Source organism: Primulina huaijiensis, chromosome 13, assembly GCF_012295235.1.
Source record: "Primulina huaijiensis isolate GDHJ02 chromosome 13, ASM1229523v2, whole genome shotgun sequence".
Classification (NCBI taxonomy): domain Eukaryota; kingdom Viridiplantae; phylum Streptophyta; class Magnoliopsida; order Lamiales; family Gesneriaceae; genus Primulina; species Primulina huaijiensis.
This window is the reverse complement of record NC_133318.1, coordinates 2577133-2598348: the sequence shown is the minus strand read 5'-3', so window position 1 is coordinate 2598348 and position 21216 is coordinate 2577133. Positions and strand designations below refer to the sequence as shown.

The 21216-nt window shown below is 36.4% G+C and overlaps 1 protein-coding gene and 1 long non-coding RNA gene across 13 annotated transcripts; one reads left to right on the top strand and one right to left on the bottom strand.

Moving 5' to 3' along the window:
• Positions 1–5932: 5932 nt before the first annotated feature.
• On the bottom strand, positions 5933–14796 carry LOC140991904 (uncharacterized). Of its 12 annotated transcripts, none has more exons than XR_012177968.1 (7): positions 14176–14796; positions 13896–14082; positions 13672–13815; positions 7028–7108; positions 6591–6815; positions 6234–6378; positions 5933–6069 (listed from the first exon to the last, which is right to left on the bottom strand). It is a non-coding gene; the product is annotated as an uncharacterized lncRNA (long non-coding RNA). The 12 variants fall into 12 exon arrangements; XR_012177972.1 differs by lacking the exon at positions 5933–6069 and having other exon boundaries at positions 6250–6378; positions 6591–6632; positions 6729–6815; XR_012177977.1 differs by lacking the exon at positions 5933–6069 and having other exon boundaries at positions 6261–6362; positions 6609–6632; positions 6729–6815.
• Positions 14797–17239: 2443 nt separating this feature from the next.
• On the top strand, positions 17240–20623 carry LOC140990944 (SUMO-activating enzyme subunit 1B-1-like). Its single transcript, XM_073460825.1, has 10 exons — positions 17240–17395; positions 17460–17511; positions 17630–17825; positions 18108–18187; positions 18296–18412; positions 18674–18724; positions 19749–19815; positions 19958–20061; positions 20143–20247; positions 20334–20623. Exons 1-10 carry the CDS (start codon positions 17313–17315, stop codon positions 20448–20450), a joined length of 972 nt encoding a protein of 323 aa, XP_073316926.1. The 5' UTR covers positions 17240–17312; the 3' UTR covers positions 20451–20623.
• The last annotated feature ends 593 nt before the right edge of the window (positions 20624–21216 follow it).

Here is a 21216-nt window from a genome sequence, read left to right as displayed (position 1 = left end):
CAAGACATGCTTGCGAATTCCAATATTCATATACATTTAAAGTGTTCCTTTTTAGTCATTAAGCACAATCAACAAATGCAAAAGAATTGCTAACTAAGCTAGCATAAGATGGAAGATCTAATTAGTATTTTACTCAAGTACCATAGAATAAATAAAACTTGGAGCGAAGGTACCGAGTTTTCTTGATGATATATGACTGAAATTTGAATTTTGTCTTTTCCATTGATGATGGCAATAACCTTGAATTTCTTGGCCAAAAATCCAACTTTGTCCTTAGTCTCCTTACTTATGGCAGCACATTGGTCTCAACTTGAACAAATAAGCTTCTCTTGATCGTGCACAACTAGGCTGCAAATTTAATACTTGAGTAAATATGTTAAAAAAAACAATAACAAGTTTTTTATAATAAAAATCGAGATTTTTTGTGTTTCTCAACTCAAAAATCTTTCTTTTTTATGATCACAAAACTAGGACAAACAATTATTCAATCAACATATTTCTCCTTCTTTTGTGTGAATAAAAAATATAGCTTTTTAAATCAGGTTAGGCACAAAATTTATCTCTTCTTCAATATTTAAAACCAATCTCCCATTTTAAATTTTAATTAGTTATCCCCCTGTATTTTTGAAAGTTTGAAATTGATAAAATTAGATGGATGACTATCTAATGGAAAATTTTTCAAAATATGCAATGCTCAAATAATAGCACAAAATATCAAACACAAGAATATATGACTCAAACATCTAGCTTCAACAAGAATGAACAACTCAAACTCATAATTTCAACCAACACAAAATCAAGACATGCTTGCTAATTTCAATATTTATAAATATTGAAAGTGTCTCTTATTAGTCATTAAACGCAATCAACAAATGCAAAAGAATCGCTAACCGAGCTAGCATAAGATGGATGATCTAATTGGTATTTTACTCAAGTACCATAGAATAAATAAAACTTCGAGCGAAGGTACCGAGTTTTTTTAATGATATATGACTTAAATTTTGAATTTTTTCTTTTCCATCGATGAGGGAAATAGCCTTGAATTTCTTGGCCAAAACTCCAACTTTGTCCTTAGTCATATGTTAGAAAAATATGAAAATTCGAATTTCTAAAATAAAAATCAGTTTCAAATGATATTTCAAGAATAAATCGCTCATATACCAATTGATATAATCAATTAAGGGAGAAGCATTGAGCTACGATAGTTCTTTCTTGAAATGTTAAAAAATGAATCGAACATCGAGAAATTAAATCGAATTTGGTTTTTAAATCAATCGGAAGAAACTCAAAATAATCCCTCTAGTAACCGATTAAATAATTTGTAAAATATTTAAAAAATATACAAGTTGAATACTTAAAAAAGCGTTTTGGTTGAAATATTTTTTTCGATCACTTTGTATGCAATATTTTTACATTTGAAAAACACATGAAATACTTCAACAATGTATTTTGAAATAAGTAGCAATAGTAAGTAAATACGATAAATAAATAGACACGGATTTGTTTATAGTGTTCAAAAATTAACAACTCTTATGTCCCCTTCTTCCACTTAGGAAAGATTCACTAGAAGACTTTGATTAGTACAACCCCTTATACAAACCTAGTTTAACTTAGGACTTATCTATTGTCTAATTGAAACTCTTAGCACACTCACGATTGTAGGTCGTAAACTCACAATCCGTATAATATTTATTGTCTCTTATGTTAAGACTACAAAAACAATCTTTCATGAATTTGTGTGAAGAGTCACTCATCTAAACATTGAATCTCGACTCTCATGTATATGCGTGAGGATTTTTACAATGTATATATATATCAAATGTATCATCACACTTGGACATGCTCTCATTCTAAATAATTTTTTCATGTAGTTTGCTCAAACTTTGAATCATCTTCCAAAGCTTGTAGTTGGTCTTCAATAAGTTGTATCTATGGTCCCCAAGAATGATATAAACGTTAGATACAAGAGTATGATCGTTTGGAAATGTTGGACATGGATTCTGACATTGCAACGATCAATTCGTATTTATGGTCATTTCCTGAAATTGAGCTGATTTGAACAACTGAACTGATATGGCTGACTGAGGTGATTTGATTAGCTTGAGTTGTTGATTTGATTAGAGTTGTTCCAAGTGAGTTGTTCTTTTATTTTGATTATAACTCTTTATTCATTGATCTCTAGGCACGGTAATGAATATGAAAGTCGTAGCCATTTCTCTTAGCTTTCCATTGACTCGAGAATCACTCAATTCTGAGTTTGTATAAGAGAGATATTCTTGACAGATCAGACTGTCTGCAATCTAGAACATATTCTTCATTCAGTGCAGAATAAGTGACTTCATCTTGGTTTATCATCTACTTCTGATCTGATTCAGACTTTGACTTATGAAGATGATTTGTAGATCATTCTCTTAACTTCGTAACACATATTGAATCGTTCTATTTGAATAACCAAGCTGAGATATATGACCAAAATATCAGAACTACTCAGACTGAGCTGATTGTTGTTTTCTTTTCCGACAGCTCGATCTTGCGACTAATATTTCGCTTAGATAACACTCGAACCAACTAAGTTGTGAAATATGACTTGTGAAAAATTGAGTTTCTATTCAGTGTGAAATATTATCGAAAAACTGCAGCTCGCCAGATTTTCAGTTTGGTTGATTTCGAATTTCAGCTTCCAACTTGATCTAACAACTTCACAGTTGAGTAAAAATATTAAAAACACAATAACAAGTTTTGTTATCATAAAAATCAAGATTGTTTGTTTTTCTCAACTCAGCATTATGTTTTTGGAAAATTCTGTGAATACTGTTAGAACAAATCCGGAATAATTACAATGAAATTGAAAATAAAAGTAGTAGATGGTGTGATCTAACCTGACCATGCATAGAAACAACTTTCCTAGCCAAAACATAAGTAACTTGATTCGTTGATCCAAACGCGAAAACAAAACGACGAGATGATACATTTATTTAGGATATTACAATCATCTGTGTGAAGACTTAAACTTGAGGAGTCTGGAATTATCCAGTGCTCGATAACCAGGAGAGCATTAGATTTAAGTAGGATTATATATATATATATAGAGAATGCGATAACAATGCATTCGATTAATATTTATTCAATATAATTAATAGGAAAAATGCATAAATGGGGTTAAAAAAAAGTTATTTCCCAGATATTAAATTGAAATAAGCAATAAAACGAAATTTTTTTTTATCATAATTAATGAATTCTTGTGCATATCTCCAAATAGATTTGATTCCAGTAATTAATGTATTCCACTATATACATAACAGACAAAAATAAATAAATTGTTTAAAATAATAATGTTTTATAATAATGGGAATCCCATCCACAATTGTCAATTGGCCAACCACTTAGCCATTAAGAGGAAACTTCTAAACCCAAAACAATTGAATAATTGTCAAGGGAATCTAAATTATTGTAGAAAATTAATTATCTTACAAGTTAGATACTTCGTGAAGAAACGTTATTTAAATCACACTATCCCAATCATTGTTAGAACTTTTTCAATAAATATGTTAAAAAGTATAGAGGTAATATTTTTAAATTTGTTAATTGGTTTTCTTGCTCCCAATAACTTGTTTTCTTGACTCATTTTTCCGTTTCATCATTTATTGACCTTCAAGCACAACGTGAATTTAACTTAAGTTCCATAATTCAAAGGTCGCAAACTATTCAAATCATCGAATATGGATATTTAAACATAATGTTCATCCAACTCGAGTTTCGAACTAAATGTGTCACTTCTCGATCTAGGTCCAAACTCTTGTAAGTACTATTATGCATAACGGGTTTCATCGACAATTAATTTGTCTTCGTTCTAATTTTTGAAAATGATTAACTCAAATTATTATTACTATTCATTGTTTTTTTTTAATCCAAATCAAGAAACTTGCAAAAATTATCGTACAAACTTTTATCTTAACAAGACACGACAACGTCTTGTCCAACATTTTTCGTAATTTTGTCAAAATTATTTTCCCATTGCTTAAAGATTTTGCAAATGATGTCCCAATGGTAACTTTTAGTATCAAATTTAGGTTTTTCCAAGTTGGCAAATGCTCTAAAATAGTCATTAATATTGATTAATATATTTAAAGATAGTGACACCTTGTGTTATTACATATATGTCACCAACCACTATGTTTCATGGAAGACTTAATAGGGAGTTTTTTTTTATATAAATTCCAACCTTTTGAGTGTGGCAAAAACTTGTAGCATCCAAAACACAAGTTTCTATGTTTTCTCCTTCGTTCTCACTTCCAATTTTCTATCATCTGTCTTTTTTTTTTTTCTGATTTTTATATCCATCCCAAGGCATTCATTGTAATGGAGAAACGGAGTTGATAAAATAATGAGTCCATGAATTCGTTCTTCATGATTATTTTTTTGAGTTAAGAAAGAGATATGTTATAATTGAGTCTCGAATTTGAGATCTTGGTGTCAAATATACTGCAAATCATCGAGGTTCTTCATGATATCAAGATGCAATATAGGTAATGTTTTATGGAATTTCAAAAACTATTTTGTGGTATTTTTTGCTCCAATTTGCTTATCATGATGTTGGAACGACTCAATCAAATCAAATCGCCCGAGAATTAGGTCATTTTGTTTGATTGAGCCGTGCCAATATCATATCAAGTTTTGTAATATTGATTTAAATCAGTGTTTGAATTGAAAGAGCTAGAATTGAAAAAAAAATTGGAAATAAAGATTTTAAGATGGTAGTAGGTCTTTGTTAGACAGTCTCACGGATAAAGAATTGAAAAAATTCGTGAATAAAGATTTTAATAGTTTTTTTTTATTGATGACACAAATAGGAGATTTGTCTCATAAAATTGACTCATGAGACCGTCTCACAAAAGTTTTGTATTAAAATGGTTAAAATGAGAAATTCCACATTCAGTCGAATAATTTTTAAGAGAACATCGTATCTCACATTCAAATACATAATATTTCCCAATTATTATGTTTTATTAACTCGTTATTACGGATAATAAATAATTGATCAATATTTTTGGTAGTGGATTGAATATAAATTACAAGAGATTATCGTCATATGGTGGATTATTTTCATTGATACATTAAATTTTTAGGTTTGAAATTGGCCATAAAATGTAGGAAAATACAAGATAAATAAGAAGGATATGCATTTGTATCATTACAACTTTAGACAAAAACGAACAAATCAGACAAACTCGAATATGTTCAAACATGGTTCAAATAATTATTAATTTGATCTATTATTTATAAAGTTTCTTTTTTTCTATTCCAATTTTTCTATGATGTTTTGCTTCTGATTCTTGTTGGCAATTACTATATGGTAATGTTCAATAGATGTAAAGAAAGAAACTTTGCAATATATACAAATATTCATCTACATATGTAGAACAATAAATAAAACGCAGTTATAGAACAATTATTAGAGTAGTGACAAAATTATCAATTAAATTATCGCAATTTGGGCATCTATGTGAATTATCAAATAACAGATACAGACAGAAGATGCACCAAACTAACAATCTGCACAATAGTTAGTCATGCTCGCTCATACCGGCTATATACTACAAGATGCACTCAACTCCCAGCAACGACGAGTCCTCCACCCCGCCTTTCGAAATTTTCAGTTTCATAAGGATCGATTCAAAAGAAGACAAAACTGCAAAAGACATCCACCAGATTCTAACACTGTGGAGCCGGAGTATATGACATAACTAGGTAAACAGCACTGTATAAGTGCAGACAGCTCCGAACAGAGACGCCTACATCATACATACTCAACTTCCCACAAGCTATTTCCCCAGCGCAGTAAGTTCTAGAAAAAGCTTGGATAAGTTCTAAAAAAAGCTTGGATAAAAGCTACCTCGTCATAAATATGATTCAAGATAGCTTTACCATCAAGATGTTCATGATGTATTAGTCTCTCAGCAGTGAGCATAGTTGACGTTTCATTACATTTAACAGAAACTGCCTTGTATGGAGTACCAATTGGTGATATGCCGCTTAATAAAATGACATCAAATTGAGTTTCACCAACATCTACAAATAAATATGCCACCAAAATATAGGAGATATTGGTATCATAGACCTAATCAAGCTAAACAATTACAGTCGAGAGATGATCAACTGGTGTGAAACAATTTTTTGTCGAATGATATTCCATGAGAAACTTTGCGTGTAAGGCGGAATTAAAGAAACCTCACCTGCTGGTTTGTTCTTGTCCTTTGCAAATACAAGTGCAACTGCAGCGGCATAGGAACATTGTCTCGTACCATTTCTGCCTGGACATTTGTGTAAGATATGACAATCGGAATTCCCTACAATGACAGTGTCTGTTGGAAAGGTGTACTCTGCAAAACAACAGGCAACAAACAATGGCATATTGCTCATCTTAACCTATGCTGATTGCTGATAAGCCAAAATTCAGGCTCAACTATTTATATGAATCCAATCAACTTTTCTTCCCCTTACTGGCACCTGTACTTGTATTTCACTTTAAACATCAATGTTTATCATATACAATCAATTTCATATCATGCACAATGCCTGGATATAATTACTCAATACACTTATAGGACAGGTTTGATGTTTTCTCCACGATCCTGGCACATAATACTTAAAGGTGAGAAACATTTTAAAATGTAGACTTTTCAAATAAAAAATTACAAAAATTGTCAAAAACTTCAATAAAGTTTTACAAGTGTTTGATTATTGAACTGTTATCAGAGTTCCCGGTTTCCAAAATTGCAAACATCATCAGCTTAACAAAAATTTAATATACCATTCTGCAGAGTAATAACATGAGATAAGTTACCACTAAAGTCGATATCGAAGGTAAATCACATCCATAGGGGGTCATTCAAATCTCAAATCTCAAACAAGGAAAACGTTCGAGAAATTGTACATGTCTAGATTTTCTGTATAAAAACAAACCAAATTATTTTGAAACATCGTTAAAACAAAATAATAAAGAAAATCCCAAGATAATGTAACTCACAACGAATAGTATGATTCCAGTAGGAGATGAAGAATCAGAAACAGCTGATGAAACAAAGTCATCAGTGTGAAGGCCCGGTGACTGAGATTCATTGGCAGCCATATCAAATATTAGCAAATGGAGATACAACGGTATTCAGACTATCCAATGATAACTAGCAGTTAGCACAGAAGGTAGCTGTGTTTTCAAATTTTAGACTCTCAGATCACAAGTACAGAGCCACATCTCCAGAGTAGTACATTAAAACATTGAAATAAAAAGTATGTGTTTGCACAATATTTGATTTCCGAGCGTGCCAGGTGCAAAGATGCACCAATTTGTGTAAAAACGATGAAAATCTAACTTCTAAAAATTTGACGACTGTGGATACTAAATTCGACCGTCGGTTCTAATCTCTTAAAACAAATATAACGCTAAAATGAAAAAAACTATTGGAATTTGAAGAATAAACCCCAAACATTGTTTATATTTTCAATAAACGGTAGGAAATTTACAAGACATAAAAATATAACATATAAAGTTGCTGAAATCTAAAATGATAAGACCTAGAATGCTAGAAAATATACTGAAATGCTTGAAAACTAGTGTTTGAATATTGAAACTCAGTAGAGAGTATTTACAGATTTTTTGTGCAGAGTAGTGTGTCCTCTTCTGTGTTTGCCGATGTCCCTTTTCTTCCCAGCACATGTGCGGTTCTTCTCCACTCCCCCATGATCCATGTTTTTCTACTTTTCGTTCCTCGATTTCTCCCTTTCATGCCATGATGTTGTCCTACTTCTGCGCTTTGTGATCATTTCAAATTGATAAGGCTTGATGGGCTTGCGTAATTTAATTGGGCCTCTCTAATTTAATTTGAGCTTGCAATTAAATTAGGCTCCCATCATTAAATATTTTGGCCCAAACAATTGCCCCCCGCAAGCATTGGCCCATTGGGCCAAAGTCCCCTTACTTCGTTGAGGTTCAACTCATTTGTTCGTAGTGGTGGGCCAAGCACCTAAGCCCAATTCTCTATTGAACTTTAAGTTTCACCGCCTCTTGGAATTCCCTCCTACGGAGTCAAACTCAAACTCTCCAGCCCTCCTTCTTCTTCCCTTTCGGCATTCTCGTTCACCACTCCTGCTGTCACTGGAAGATCGCCGCTTTTTAAAGCTTGCTCTCCTCTCTCTCGCCGTCATTCCCTTTACACCGTGGTCGCCCGAAGACGTTATATGGCTCAAGATTCCTCTCTGTCGCATCTCCCTGACTCCAGCGCCGCGGGTTCCTCTTCCGCTCAAGCCAGCGTTTCCGCCCCGCTACCTACTGCCTTCGCCGGTTCTGCCACTGGTCTCAATCCTTTCCTTGCTGTCCCTGGGTCGTCGACGGATCTTCCAACAAGCGTTGGGCCATCTTCCTCTGCAAGGGCGAACGACCCTCTCGACCCGGGTCACCACCTGACGGTGGCCATGGTTATAGACACTCCTCCAGTTGTCTCCGTTCCTTTCATGCTGCCTGCTCCCACGTCGATCCCACTTTTGGTCGCACCGGTCTCCGTGGAGTTCTTGGACACAACCGATTTTGTCCTCTACTGCCATGGGTATTTTCTCCTTTCTTTTTCTTGAACCTTGAATGCTGGTCATCTTGATTGACTTGGAATTTTATTTCCTGCTTTGTATGATGATTTTGTGGTGTGTACGAAGGACAAGTGTGTATTCTCTGTTTCTCTCCTTGTTCGAGAAACTAAGGGATGGACGATTGGTTTATCAGGGTAGTTGGGCTAATTCTTTTGACGCTTGGTTGATGTGGGGAATTGTGGATTTGGTATTATTCGGCCATTCATTGGCCTTTGTTTCATAGGTGTGGTGGGGTGGTCATAGTGTTGTTTTGTAGCACACATCAGTAACAATTAGTTTTCTGAACATTTCTTGTATGCATGCAGTGGTTTTCGACCGCAAACAATCTACTATATCTCATTCCGTCTCGGTTGCCATTCCCACTTGTGATGAAGGAACTAGGTGTATGATGTTTTTGCTTAAAAATTGTGGGGGTTATGCTTTTGCTTATGCTCTTGTTGGTTCTCAGGTTGTCGGCTGCAGTATCATCCCCGCTTCTGATTGCTTCCAATATGCCGTCTCCGACTTCGGAAGTTATTGTTCCATCTGTGCCCGCTATCATTTCAGCTTCGATTCTCACCTCGGTGATGGACACCCTCGTGATTCACTCCTCTACGGCGTCCGGTATGTCCTTGGCTTATAATTCATCTGTGTGATAAAGATGTTTGAGATACCAACGTATTTCTTGTAGGTGTACCTGCTGTTAATCAACCTTCACCTAGTTTCGGGGTCTCTCACCAGTCTGCAGTTATTGCTAAGGCTGGGTATGGACCGTGTCTCATGCACGGTTGTCTGTTTTCTTCTTGTATCGTAGTATTCTTATCTATCTGTTGTTCGGATTGCAGGATCAAAGCTGCGAATTTCCTTGCCTCTGCCACCATCGGACCTGTCCGACATCCTTCATATCCGGACAATCAATTCCCCCCCCCCCCAAATCGGTCCATCAATTGTTATTTCCCGTGCCTTCATTACACCCTAGGGACTTATTGCTCTCTCGACCTCTACTACCTCATAGCGATCCATCTCAGTTCAAGTCTTGGCCACGGGTTCCTGATGGTTGGGTCGAATGGATAAATCGTTTGGAACCCCACTTTGGGCAGAAGTGACGTCATCAGAGATTATGGCCTCTGATCATGGTTTCCAAGATGAAAATAACCAGACAGTCTATTTTATTTGATTGCATCCTTAGGTTCTGGTCCCCTTCTTGCAACGTCTTCATATTTACTTTTGGCCCATTGTCCATAACCCTTCACGACATATCTTTGTTCTTGGGGTTGCCTGTAGTAGGGCCTGATTCCCCTTACTTCGTTGATGACACTGTTGCTCCTACTTTGACCCATACTCGCTGTTGCTACCCTTCTTATAGGGCTGTGATCAAATAATGGTCCTCGCATTCCGGTATTCCTTCTGAAGTTGAGCACACCATGTTTCTTTGGGTGTTGGTCTGCCACTACATATTTTGACCCTCGTCTGGCAAGCCTTCTTCTAAGTATCTACCCTTAGCGTGATCTCTTAGTACTGGTCGGGTTTATAATCTGGCAGTCATGTTTTTGGGGTCCGTGTATCGTGGTTTGAACCAATGTGTACGTCACGACCCTATTTCCGAATTGGGGGGATATCGTGGTTTCTACAGATATGGGCTATCTCCTATTCCCCCGGTGTGATAGACTTCCTCGCCGGTCCCTGACCATGCTGCGTACCACGTTGTTGATGGGGAGCCGTTTGACCCTCTCAGCCCCTGATTTGATGAACTACCTGCAGCATCTGAAGCTTGAGTCACTCAATCTGCCGTCGCGACCCAGTGTCTCTTGTCTGACACACCCTCTCTGGGTTGGAGTTTTTCCTGATTTCCATGGTCACTCTCCCGACGACATCGCTGCCTTATTTTTGACCCAATACATCTATCAGAGGTTGTTGGTGGTGGATTGTTCTTCTACTCGCCCGCAAGCCACCGGGAAAGACAGAGTAGCATGAGGGATCGCCGGTGAAAGCCAAAACTGATATGCATACAAAGATGGATTATTAAAATTCGAAGGACCAGCTTGATTTGTCATTGTATGGCGGGCGAATAGAAGAACAATCCACCACCACCAACCTCTGATAGATGTATTGGGTCAAAAGTAAGGCAGCGATGTCGTCGGGAGAGCGACCATGGAAATAAGGAAAAACTCCAACCCAGAGAGGCTGTATCAGACAAGAGACACTGGGTCGCGACGGCAGATTGAGTGACTCAAGCTTCAGATGCTGCAGGTAGTTCATCAAATCAGGGGCTGAGAGGGTCAAAAGCTCCCCATCAACGACGTGGTACGCAGCATGGTCGGGGGACCGGCGAGGAAGTCTATCACACCCGGGAAATAGGAGAAAGCCCATATCTGCAGAAACCACGGTATCCCCCCAATTTGGAAATAGGGTCGTGACGTACACATTGGTTCAAACCACGATACACGGACCCCAAAAACATGACTGCCAGATTATAAACCCGATCAGTACTAAGAGAGCACGCTAATGGTAGATACTCAGAAGAAGGCTTGCCAGATGAGGGTCAAAATATGTAGTGGCAGACCAACACCCAAAGAAACATGGTGTGCTCAACTTCAAAAGGAATACTGGAACGCGAGGACCATTCTTTGACCACAGCCTTATAAGAAAGGTAGCAATAGCGAGTATGGGCCAAAGTAGGAGCAGCAGGGTCATCAACGAAGTAAGGAGAATCAGGCCCTACTACAGGCAACCCCAAGAACAAAGATATGTCGTAAAGGGTTATGGACAATGGGCCAAAAGGAAAATATGAAGACATTGCAAGAAAGGGACCAGAACCTAGGGATGCAATCAAATAAAATAGACTGTCTAGTTATTTTCATCTTGGAAACCATGATCAGAGGCCATAGTCCCTGATGGCGCCACTGCCGCCCAAAGTGAGACTCCGAACGGTCTATCCATTCGACCCAACCATCAGGAACTCGTGGCCAAGACTTGAACTCAGATGGCTCGCTACGAGGCAGTAGAGGTCGAGAAAACAATAAGTCCCTAGGGTGTAATGAAAGCCAGGGAAAGAACAATTGATGGACCGGTGGGGGGAATTGATTGTCCGGATATGAAGGATGTTGGACAGGTCCGATGGTGGCAGAGGCAAGGAAATTTGCAGCTTTGGTCCTGCAATCCGAATAACATATAGATAAGAGCACTAATATACAAGAAGAAAACAGACAACCATGCATGAGAAACGATCCATACCCAACCTTGGCAATAACCGCAGACTGGTGAGAGACCCCGAAACCAGGTGAAGGTTGATTAACAGTAGGTACACCTACAAGAAATGCGTTGGTATCTCAAACATCTTTATCAAACAGATGAATTATAAGCCAAGGACATACCGGACGCCGTAGATGAGTGAATCACGGGGGTGTCCATCACCGAGGTGAGAATCGAAGCTGAAATGATAGCGGGCACAGATGGAACAACTACTTCCGATGACGAAGTCGGCATATCGGAACCAATCAAAAGCGGGGATGATACTGCAGCCAACAACCTGAGAACCAACAAGAGTAAAAACAAAAGCATAGCCCCCACAATTTTTAAGCAAAAGCATCACACACCTAGTTCCTTCATCACAAGTGGGAATGGCAACCGAGGCGGAATCGGATATAATAGAGTGTTTGGGGTCGAAAACAATTGCATGCATACAAGAAATGTTCAGAAAACTAATTGTTACTGATGTTTGCTACAAAACTACACTATGACCACCCCAACACACCCATGAAACAAAGCCCAGTGAATAGCCGAATAATACCAAATCCACATTCCCTACATCAACCAAGCGTCAAAAGAATTAGCCCAACTACCATGATAAACCAATCGTCCATCCCTTAGTCTCTCGAACAGGGAGAGAAACAGAGAATACACACTTGTCCTTCATACACACCACAAAATCATCATACAATGCAGGAAAGAAAATTCCAAGTCAATCAAGAACCAACATTCAAAATTCAAGGAGCCGAGAAACACCGAATAAAGTTCAAGGGAAAAAAAAATACCCATGGCAGTAGAAGCCAAAATCGGTTGCGCCCAAGAACTCCGCGGAGGCCGGTGCGACCAAAGGTGGGATCGACGTGGGAGCAGACAACGTGAAAAGAACGGACACAACCGGAGGAGTGCCTATAACCGCCGTCAGGTGGTGAACGGGGCCGAAAGGGGCGTTCGCCCTTGCGGAGAAAGATGGCCCAACGCTCGTTGGAAGATCCGTCGACGACCCAGCGACAGCAAGGAAAGGATTGAGACCAGTGGTGGAACCGGCGAACGCAGTAGATAGCAGGGTGGAAACGCTGGCTTGAGCGGAAGAGGAACCTGCGGCGCTGGGGTCAGGGAGATGCGACGGAGAGGAATCTTGAGGGCGTACCAGGTGCAAAGATGCACCAATTTGCGTAAAAACGATGAAAATCTAACTTCTAAAAATTTGACGACTGTGGATACTAAATTCGACCGTCGGTTCTAATCTCCTAAAAAAATTAACGCCAAAATGAAGAAAACTATTGGAATTTGAAGAATAAACCCCTGATATTGTTTATATTTTCAATAAACGGTAGGAATTTATAAGACATAAAAATATAACACATAAAGTTACTGAAACCTAAAATGATAAGACCTAGAATGCTAGAAAATATATTGAAATGCTTGAAAACTAGTGTTTGAATATTGAAACTCAGTAGAGAGTATTTGCAGATTTTTTGTGCAGAGTTGTGTGTCCTCTTCTGTGTTTGCCGATGTCTCTTTTCTTCTCAGCGCCTGTGCGGTTCTTCTCCACTCTCCCATGATCCATGTTCTTCCGCTTTTCATTCCACGATTTCTCCCTTTCATGCCACGATGTTCTCCTTCTTCTGCGCTTCGAGATCATTTCAAATTGATAAGGCTTGATGGGCTTGCGTAATTTAATTAGGTCTCTCTAATTTAATTTGAGCTTGTAATTAAATTGGGCTCCCATCATTAAATATTTTGGCCCAAACAGTACGCATCGAGCTTAACAATTTTGTTCTAGGAACGTAGACCAACAACAATTACCTGGTGGTTGACCAGCAACGAAATGATATTGGTCTTTATTCCCGGTAGAAAGCCAACTGTCAATAGTAATCCTATGTTCCCAAGTTCCTCCTTTGGAGATCCATCTCAAAAATTTTCAAACTCATCATGTGTTCCCCATTGCACCTAACCGATAAGTCTGAAACGTTATATGATAATCTAGAATGTTTTTTGACCTACAATATAATTAATAAAAGAACAATTACCTAAGTAATAAGCACAGAGGCATGACGCTGACTTTACAAAAGTTCAAGATTATTGCAGCGAATCACCATAAACATCGTAACAATAAGTAATTACCTCTGTTAGCTCATCAGTAAGCACGTCTCTCACAATGACTCCCTCAGATACAGTGAAAATTAATGGAATCGTGGGACTAAATTTTTCTTCAATCTGCAAAGCATCGACTTTTACAGTTTTAGCCGGCTAGATAAAAAATAAAACACCATGTATAGGAGACCCGTATCAGGGAAGTGGGAACAATACCAGCTCCTGAGCTGCTATAAAGTGCAAATAGGGAGCAAAGGAGGCCAGGACAAAATGAGGTCGAATTGGTTCCTAGAAAACCTTGTTCACAACCTCATCCACAGCATCCTACCATAACAACAGAGAGGCATACTATTATTGGATAGAGCCGAGATAAAATAAGACTGATCAAATGCTGAAAATTCAAAATCGTCGACCAGATAGATTTTCCTATGATCGCACTGCATTTTCTTAGAAGCCACAAATCATATTGCTACATAGAGTTCTTAAAAAATAATTGAAAAACAGTAAACTAAAAGCTTACATGTCACTGTGGATTTAAACATACCCTTTAGTACCCTTGCTAAATTTGCACGGAATTATGGATCGAACTAGCACAATCTATGACATTGCATAATATCTGGTTTTTATGTTAACAGATTTGGTTCATCCAGTTTCAAAAGTCAGCAAACTACAGTTAACAATCCATAACAGTCTATCAGACTAAGGAACCCAGTTTCCATCTAACAGAACATCTCCCAAAAGGGAACAGAAAAATTTTAACACAACATGTGAGCAAATGGGACGTAAAACAAACAAATATAATTTATTAAGAAATGGGTTCAACGAAATTAGAGGAAAAAACACCGGGCACCCCGAGGCAACGGTCGAAAGAGATGGCAAAACGGAGCTTAGGAAAAGACAGTATCCTGTTGCAGATAGCGCTCCACGAGCGGCTGACGCAAGCCGATGATGTGGAGGATACGACCGGCAGTTGACTGAGGATTTTTTGCAAGAGATCTTCTCCTAAATCGCTGATTTCGGTAATGATATTCTCTCCGCCTACCTTTCCCGAATGGAATTTCTCCTTCATCTTCACCATTTTCTTCAATGATCGAAGGGACTGTTTCTCCATCGCCGCTTTCGGCCTCAGAAGAAGAGTAGCTTAGCCTTCGGACCACCGTGTACGGAGGAGCTATGAATATGTAAGCGAGAGTCGCATTTATTCAGTCACTAATACATAAAGCGCAGAAGGATTCCGTTTTCTTAGTTGACAGATCCATAATTAATCTAGTAAAAACAAAATTTTAAAAAAAATGAGACATGTGTTTTATCATAAATTTAATTATTTATGATGTCAAATTTCAATCTTTAATTATATTTTATTTTATATTTGACGTCAACGTAAAACTACAATGTCGAAAGTGAAAATCAAAATTCATATTTTATATTGCATTTATATACTTCATTCTTCTTGTATTTATAATACTCAACTTCAAACAGGTATTTTTAACGTGATTTATAAATTATTGTATTGGTTTTTGGATTTACTCGTAACGAACCAAAAGAGAGCGGCAGTAAGATAGAAAGTTTAAAAAAACAAAAAATAATAATAATTCTAGTTTGTTTTTAAAATAAATTACTCAACTTTAAATAGGCATATTTATCAGTATTCTAGAAAGAGTGAGACGATGATAATAAAACGAGATTAAGCATAAATCACAAATAAAACAACAATTTGTAACAAAATCGTGGGATTTTTAATTTAAGTATTAATATTATTAGAAGTTAACCATTTTCAATAAAATAAAAAAGAGTAGGTCTCTTGTGAGACGGTCTCACGAATATTTATCTGTGAGACAGATCAACCCTACCGATATTCATGATAAAAAATAATATTCTAAGCATAAAAAGTAATAATTTTTCATGGATGACCCAAATAAGAGATTCGTCTCACAAAATACTACCCGTGAGACCGTCTCATATAAGTTTTTGCCAATAAAAAATATTTAAAACTCTTAGAATATTTTTTAAGCAATAAGAGATTATTTTTCTAAAAATTATAGGCTTACTATCTCAACTATTATTTGGCTCAAGTTTATTAAAATTATATTAGAAAATTACAAACATTTTTTTAAGCTTAAACTTCGATTTAACTAGCTTAAATTTATAATTTTTAAAATTTGACTTCGGCCTTTCTTGTTTTTTTAGAATCTTAATTTTTAGAAATAATAAATAATCGGAATCCAAATTAAAAATAATTATTTTTATATTTTTCCAATGAAAACCATTTTCTCTCTTTTAAAAAAATTTGTCATTCAAAATATAAAGTTTATGTTTTTAACTTGGTTGTAAATTAAATGATTTTCTGGAATATAATTAGTTTTATAAATGTCGAAAATCACACTCCCGTGTAATAAATGTTAGTTTTTTTATTTAAAAAAATTATTTCAAAATTTTGTTTAGAATTAAAATATTTCAATTTCACCTCTATATATGCTTGTGAGATCACTAACAAAATTACAATTAAAATGCAGGCTCGACTGTTGGTGTGCAATTCACCTGAAAAAGGGAGGAATATTAGGAGTCTAAAATTGCATGAATTATCCTTTTATATTTCATAATTATAATTATAATTGTTTGACAGTCATTAATTGCTGATAAAATGGAATACGAACAACTTCTTGTTGTTAAAGTAAACATTGCCCCCAATGAATCCAAGCTTATATAATAGATTCAATCTCCATTTCTCATTAGTTTCAACTTCGAAATAAATTCTGTGGATATGTCGAAAGAATGGATACGCGACCTTCATGATTCAGGTATGTATACTTGTCGGTATACGATAATATTCATGGATTTTGAAAAAAATTACTTACAAAATTTCATAAAAGTCTGTCTATATTATGTTTTATGGATTACGTTGTATGTATTTAGGTCTAAAAGTGTTATTGGAGAACGACGACATAGAAAAAGATAGTGAGAATTCAAATTTATTGTCAAAAAATAACCAACAAAGGCTCGTTTCTAGGTTTTTAAATCTAAGGTACGTGCTATAAACTTTATTTTTTGTTTCCATGTTTTGGACATTTTTTTATATAAAGAGAATATTGTTCTTTAAAATTATATGATTTTATGTTTTTACAAAAGTAATTGGTAAGAAATCAGAGGACATGTTTAGATTAATTACTAACTTAAATTCTTTTAATATTAATGCTTGAATAGATTTAACTTATTTTTATCGATTTTTTTATAGTGAAGAGCGATTTTACAGTAAGTTGTCAATTAAAACGCGCTTTTTGAGATCCTTCCTCCCCTGCTAGCTTAATTTCCCGCTTAGGGTTTATTGGTCTGTTAACCTCAGGCTGAACTCGAAAATGGACGGAGAAGAATTAACTGAGCACGAAACTGCTCTCTATGATCGCCAAATTCGTGTATGGGGCGCCGATGCTCAACGAAGGTATTAAAGACTCTTGCTTTTTTTGTTTCTGGCGCAGTGTGTATGATGCTTATTTGGTTTTTAGGCTGAGCAAGTCTCACATACTCGTCAGTGGGCTTGAAGGCAGTGTTATTGAGGTATTTGTGCTACTTTCTGATGATGCCAGAGTTTTCGGTGTTTGAGGTTTAGTTTTATTGTATGTGGGGTTGATTCAATTGGGAACTTTTGGTAGCCATTTTTCTGATATTGATGCAGTTTTGCAAGAATATTGTGTTAGCTGGAGTAGGCAGTGTGACTATAAACGATGATCGTTTGGTGACTGAGGAGTTGTTGTCGGCCAACTTTTTGATTCCTATGGACAAGAGCGTGTACTCTGGGAGATCTCTTGCTGAGCTGTGTTGCGAGTCCTTGAAAGATTTTAACCCCATGGTTAGAGTTTCTGTTGAAAGAGGTGGGATCCTGGTTTCGTCTTGAATTAAAGATTGGTTGATTTGGGCTTTGGAGTATGGAGATGATTCTGAAACTTGGATTCTAGCTTGTGGATTCTTTTTTTTTTTTACTTATGTGTGCCTTCGAATGTCTATGATCTCTTGTTGAGTAATTTTCCGGAAAACCGCAGTTTAATTTTTGCTTCATCTTCTTAAGTGGTCAACTTGTCCAAGTGTCATGGATTTGACTGCTATGATTGTCATAGACTTCTTAATCTAATATCAAGTTTTCTTGATTCTTTCAGGTGAATTATCTAGCTTTAGTATTGATTTATTTGGCAAGTTTGACGCAGTAGTTATAAATTGTTGCTCCCTGGCAACAAAGGTCAGCAGCCCTTACTTAGTTGGAGAAAGTTAAACTTTGGGATGTTGTTTTTTACTGTTTTACATACTGCGGGTTTCTTATTATTTGTTTTGAATGAATCTACTGCAGAAATCTGTTAATGAGAAGTGTCGCAAATTGTTAAAACGAGTTGCCTTTTATACAGTGGATTGCAGAGACACATGTGCTGAAATATTTGTTGATTTGCAGAATTACACATACTTGAAGGTGATATATAACTCAGTTCAACATTTTACCTTGTGATTATTTGGTTTTGTGTGGCGCATGCTTTTCATGTTCCATGATTTTATATCCTTTAATGGACTGTGAATTGCTTATATTAAATAATCTTGTTAAGTGATTTACTGGATTGAGCTTGAGATTTTCAGTCTTTTGTGTGGTTTGTTCAGCTGAACTTATCACCATGTCTTCATTGTGTATTTTTTGTGGAAATCGAAATTCAACTTCTTTTCCTCTCTCCTGTGGCAGAAAAAAGGTGATGAGAAGTTTGAATGCCTTGTAGAGTATCCCAGTTTTGAGGTATGATTGTTATGCTTGACCAGTTTCCTAACCTTTCACCTTACCAATTTATTTACAATAGATGATGGTTTAGTTTCTGCTAAATGTAAACATAAAAATAGACTGTGAGTCAGATTATTGCTGGACTTACCATTTTACTCTTGTTGGGAGATGATGTAGAATTTATTTTGACATGGCATACAAGATGCATAAACCTCCAAGAAAGTTAAACTGAGCTTAGAACTTTACTGGTAGTAGTAAACTGGTAGTTCCAAAATTTTGAAGATAAAAACTAGCATGTTCTTAGTTTGTCTGTTGTTTGTGGGCCACGGTTTTATGGAAATAGTATGGAGTAGAAATTCCATCTTTATTTATTGTGGAATACTGGAATATAAAAGATCCACTTCAGACTTCAGAGCTTAAAAAAGTTGATGGGTAAAATGAGAAAATTATTTAGGTCAGCTTATAAGGACAAACTTATCCATCTCGGATCACCAACAAGATCATTTACTGGATAGTTAATTCATGCAAAGAAGAGAAATTTAGATGCCATGTTGAAACCAATTTATAGACAACTGCTGTTGCAACACTATAGGAACTTTAGTTGCTCTAAAGTTCCTTCTAAGAGGTTGTTAATTAATTAGTGATATATTTTCATCATGAGTAGGAAATTGGACATCAAGAACATTTATCAGCCTGGCCAATGCTAACTACGGGGTAGAGATGAGGGTACAGATGGGAGATGATAAGGGGTAGTTCCCATTGTTGAAGCTGAGGGGTGAATGGTAATAGTAGCTGGTGTCAGATGCTTTGGACTAAAGCTCTTTACTTCGAAACATATAACCGACTCTTAATACTCTCTTATGGAGGAAACTACTTGTACTGCTTCCTGATAACATGAATCTCACCTCTGGCTCACCGCCCACCAACTCATTATCATTGAGCTTCCATCTGCCTATTTATTTATGCACTGAACTATCTTGATTTTTTCGCTAATTCTGTCATGATTTTTCATAAGGCGTATGTCCTTTTTTGTTCCACACAGGAAGCTATTTTTGTCCCATGGAAATCACTTCCAAAGAAGGTTTCTAAGTTGTACCTAGCTATGAGAGGTATGATTTTGGTGTCGTCATTTCTTGCAATGCAGAAGATTACTGAAGTGGAAACAATTGATTTATACTGCTCCTGGTATATGTTGCGATTGCCAATTTTTATACCTTGTCATTTTGGAAGCGGTTCTGTGAATCTTTTCAGTGATAGAAAAGTTTGAAGAGCTTGAAGGCCGCAGTCCAGGGGAAACATCAACCTCCGACTTGTTCAATGTCCAAACGTTGAGGAGGGAACTTTGTGAGGCAAACGTATGTCTTGTGCACTTTTCATCAATCGTTCAATTGAGTAACGTACCATTTTTGTGCCTAATCTTTTATAAACTTATGTAGTCAGTGAGTGAGTCGCTGATACCCGACTCCCTTCTGGTGAGATTGTTGAAAGGTAAAACGGAATTCCCACCTGTTTGTGCCATCATTGGTGGAATCCTTGGCCAGGTACCATGTTTCCCAACAGTCTCTTGAATGTAGTTGTGCAAATGAGTTAAGAGCATCGGCTGATTTCCAAAATTTCATCCATGTAGGAAGTCATTAAAGCCATATCAGGCAAGGGTGATCCGCTAAAAAATTTCTTCTTCTACGATGCAATGGATGGTAAAGGTTTAATCGAAGATATATCCAAGGCGAAAACTGAAGGCTGAAGTTTAGGCTCGCGATTAATTATTCGGATTAGGCTAATGGTTCATGTTTTCCAGCTCACGGGAATGTTTACTGCCTTCTAGGAAAATGATGATGTTTTTTATTTGAATTTGTATCTGTTACTTAATGCAGCATTGTTTAAGCAAACAGCCAGAACTATTGGATACTTTTTCAAGTGGTTCTTTAAAAAGAAATAGCAGCAGTTTCGTGTCGAGCGAGCTTAGATAAAGAAACACTTGGATTTACCAAAAAAAAAAAAAACCGATTTAATAAAGAACTTTTACAACGTTAGTTTCTTATTAAATCAACTTAACATAGATTTTCAAATAATTTTGACTTAATCATCCATAATCGTGATAACTCTGCACATAATTTCTCATTCTAGACTTCTGAGTTATATCGATGAGTGACATTCTTGTAAGAAATTTGAAAAAACATATAATTTTGTGAATTCAGTACTTGAAAAAAAATCTGAATATATATTCCCACCATAATATTTTAATCCTCCTTAACAAGAACAGAGATAGAAAAGGAGATATCTTAATCTATAACTTCAGGCTTTAAATTTGAAAAATAGAAAAATCAGGAACGTTGGGAAATTCAAATCCCGCTAAATTCTCATCCATTAACCCCACCACCCATTAATCCATCGATTCATCAAGAAAATAACGAACATAATTGACAGATCCCACCATGAAAAAATCATCAGAAGCAGGAAACTCGAACAATTTACAGTTAAGTGAGAAAAACCAAGAATTGTTCCAAAAA

Excerpts from the sequence above, each read along its gene's own strand:
- LOC140990944 (XM_073460825.1), top strand. The coding sequence starts at position 17,313 with ATGGACGGAGAAGAATTAACTGAGCACGAAACTGCTCTCTATGATCGC. Across the intron at positions 19,816-19,957 it reads GTTGTACCTAGCTATGAGAG|TGATAGAAAAGTTTGAAGAG; the intron begins GTATGATTTTGG and ends GAATCTTTTCAG. Across the intron at positions 20,248-20,333 it reads TTGGTGGAATCCTTGGCCAG|GAAGTCATTAAAGCCATATC; the intron begins GTACCATGTTTC and ends TCATCCATGTAG.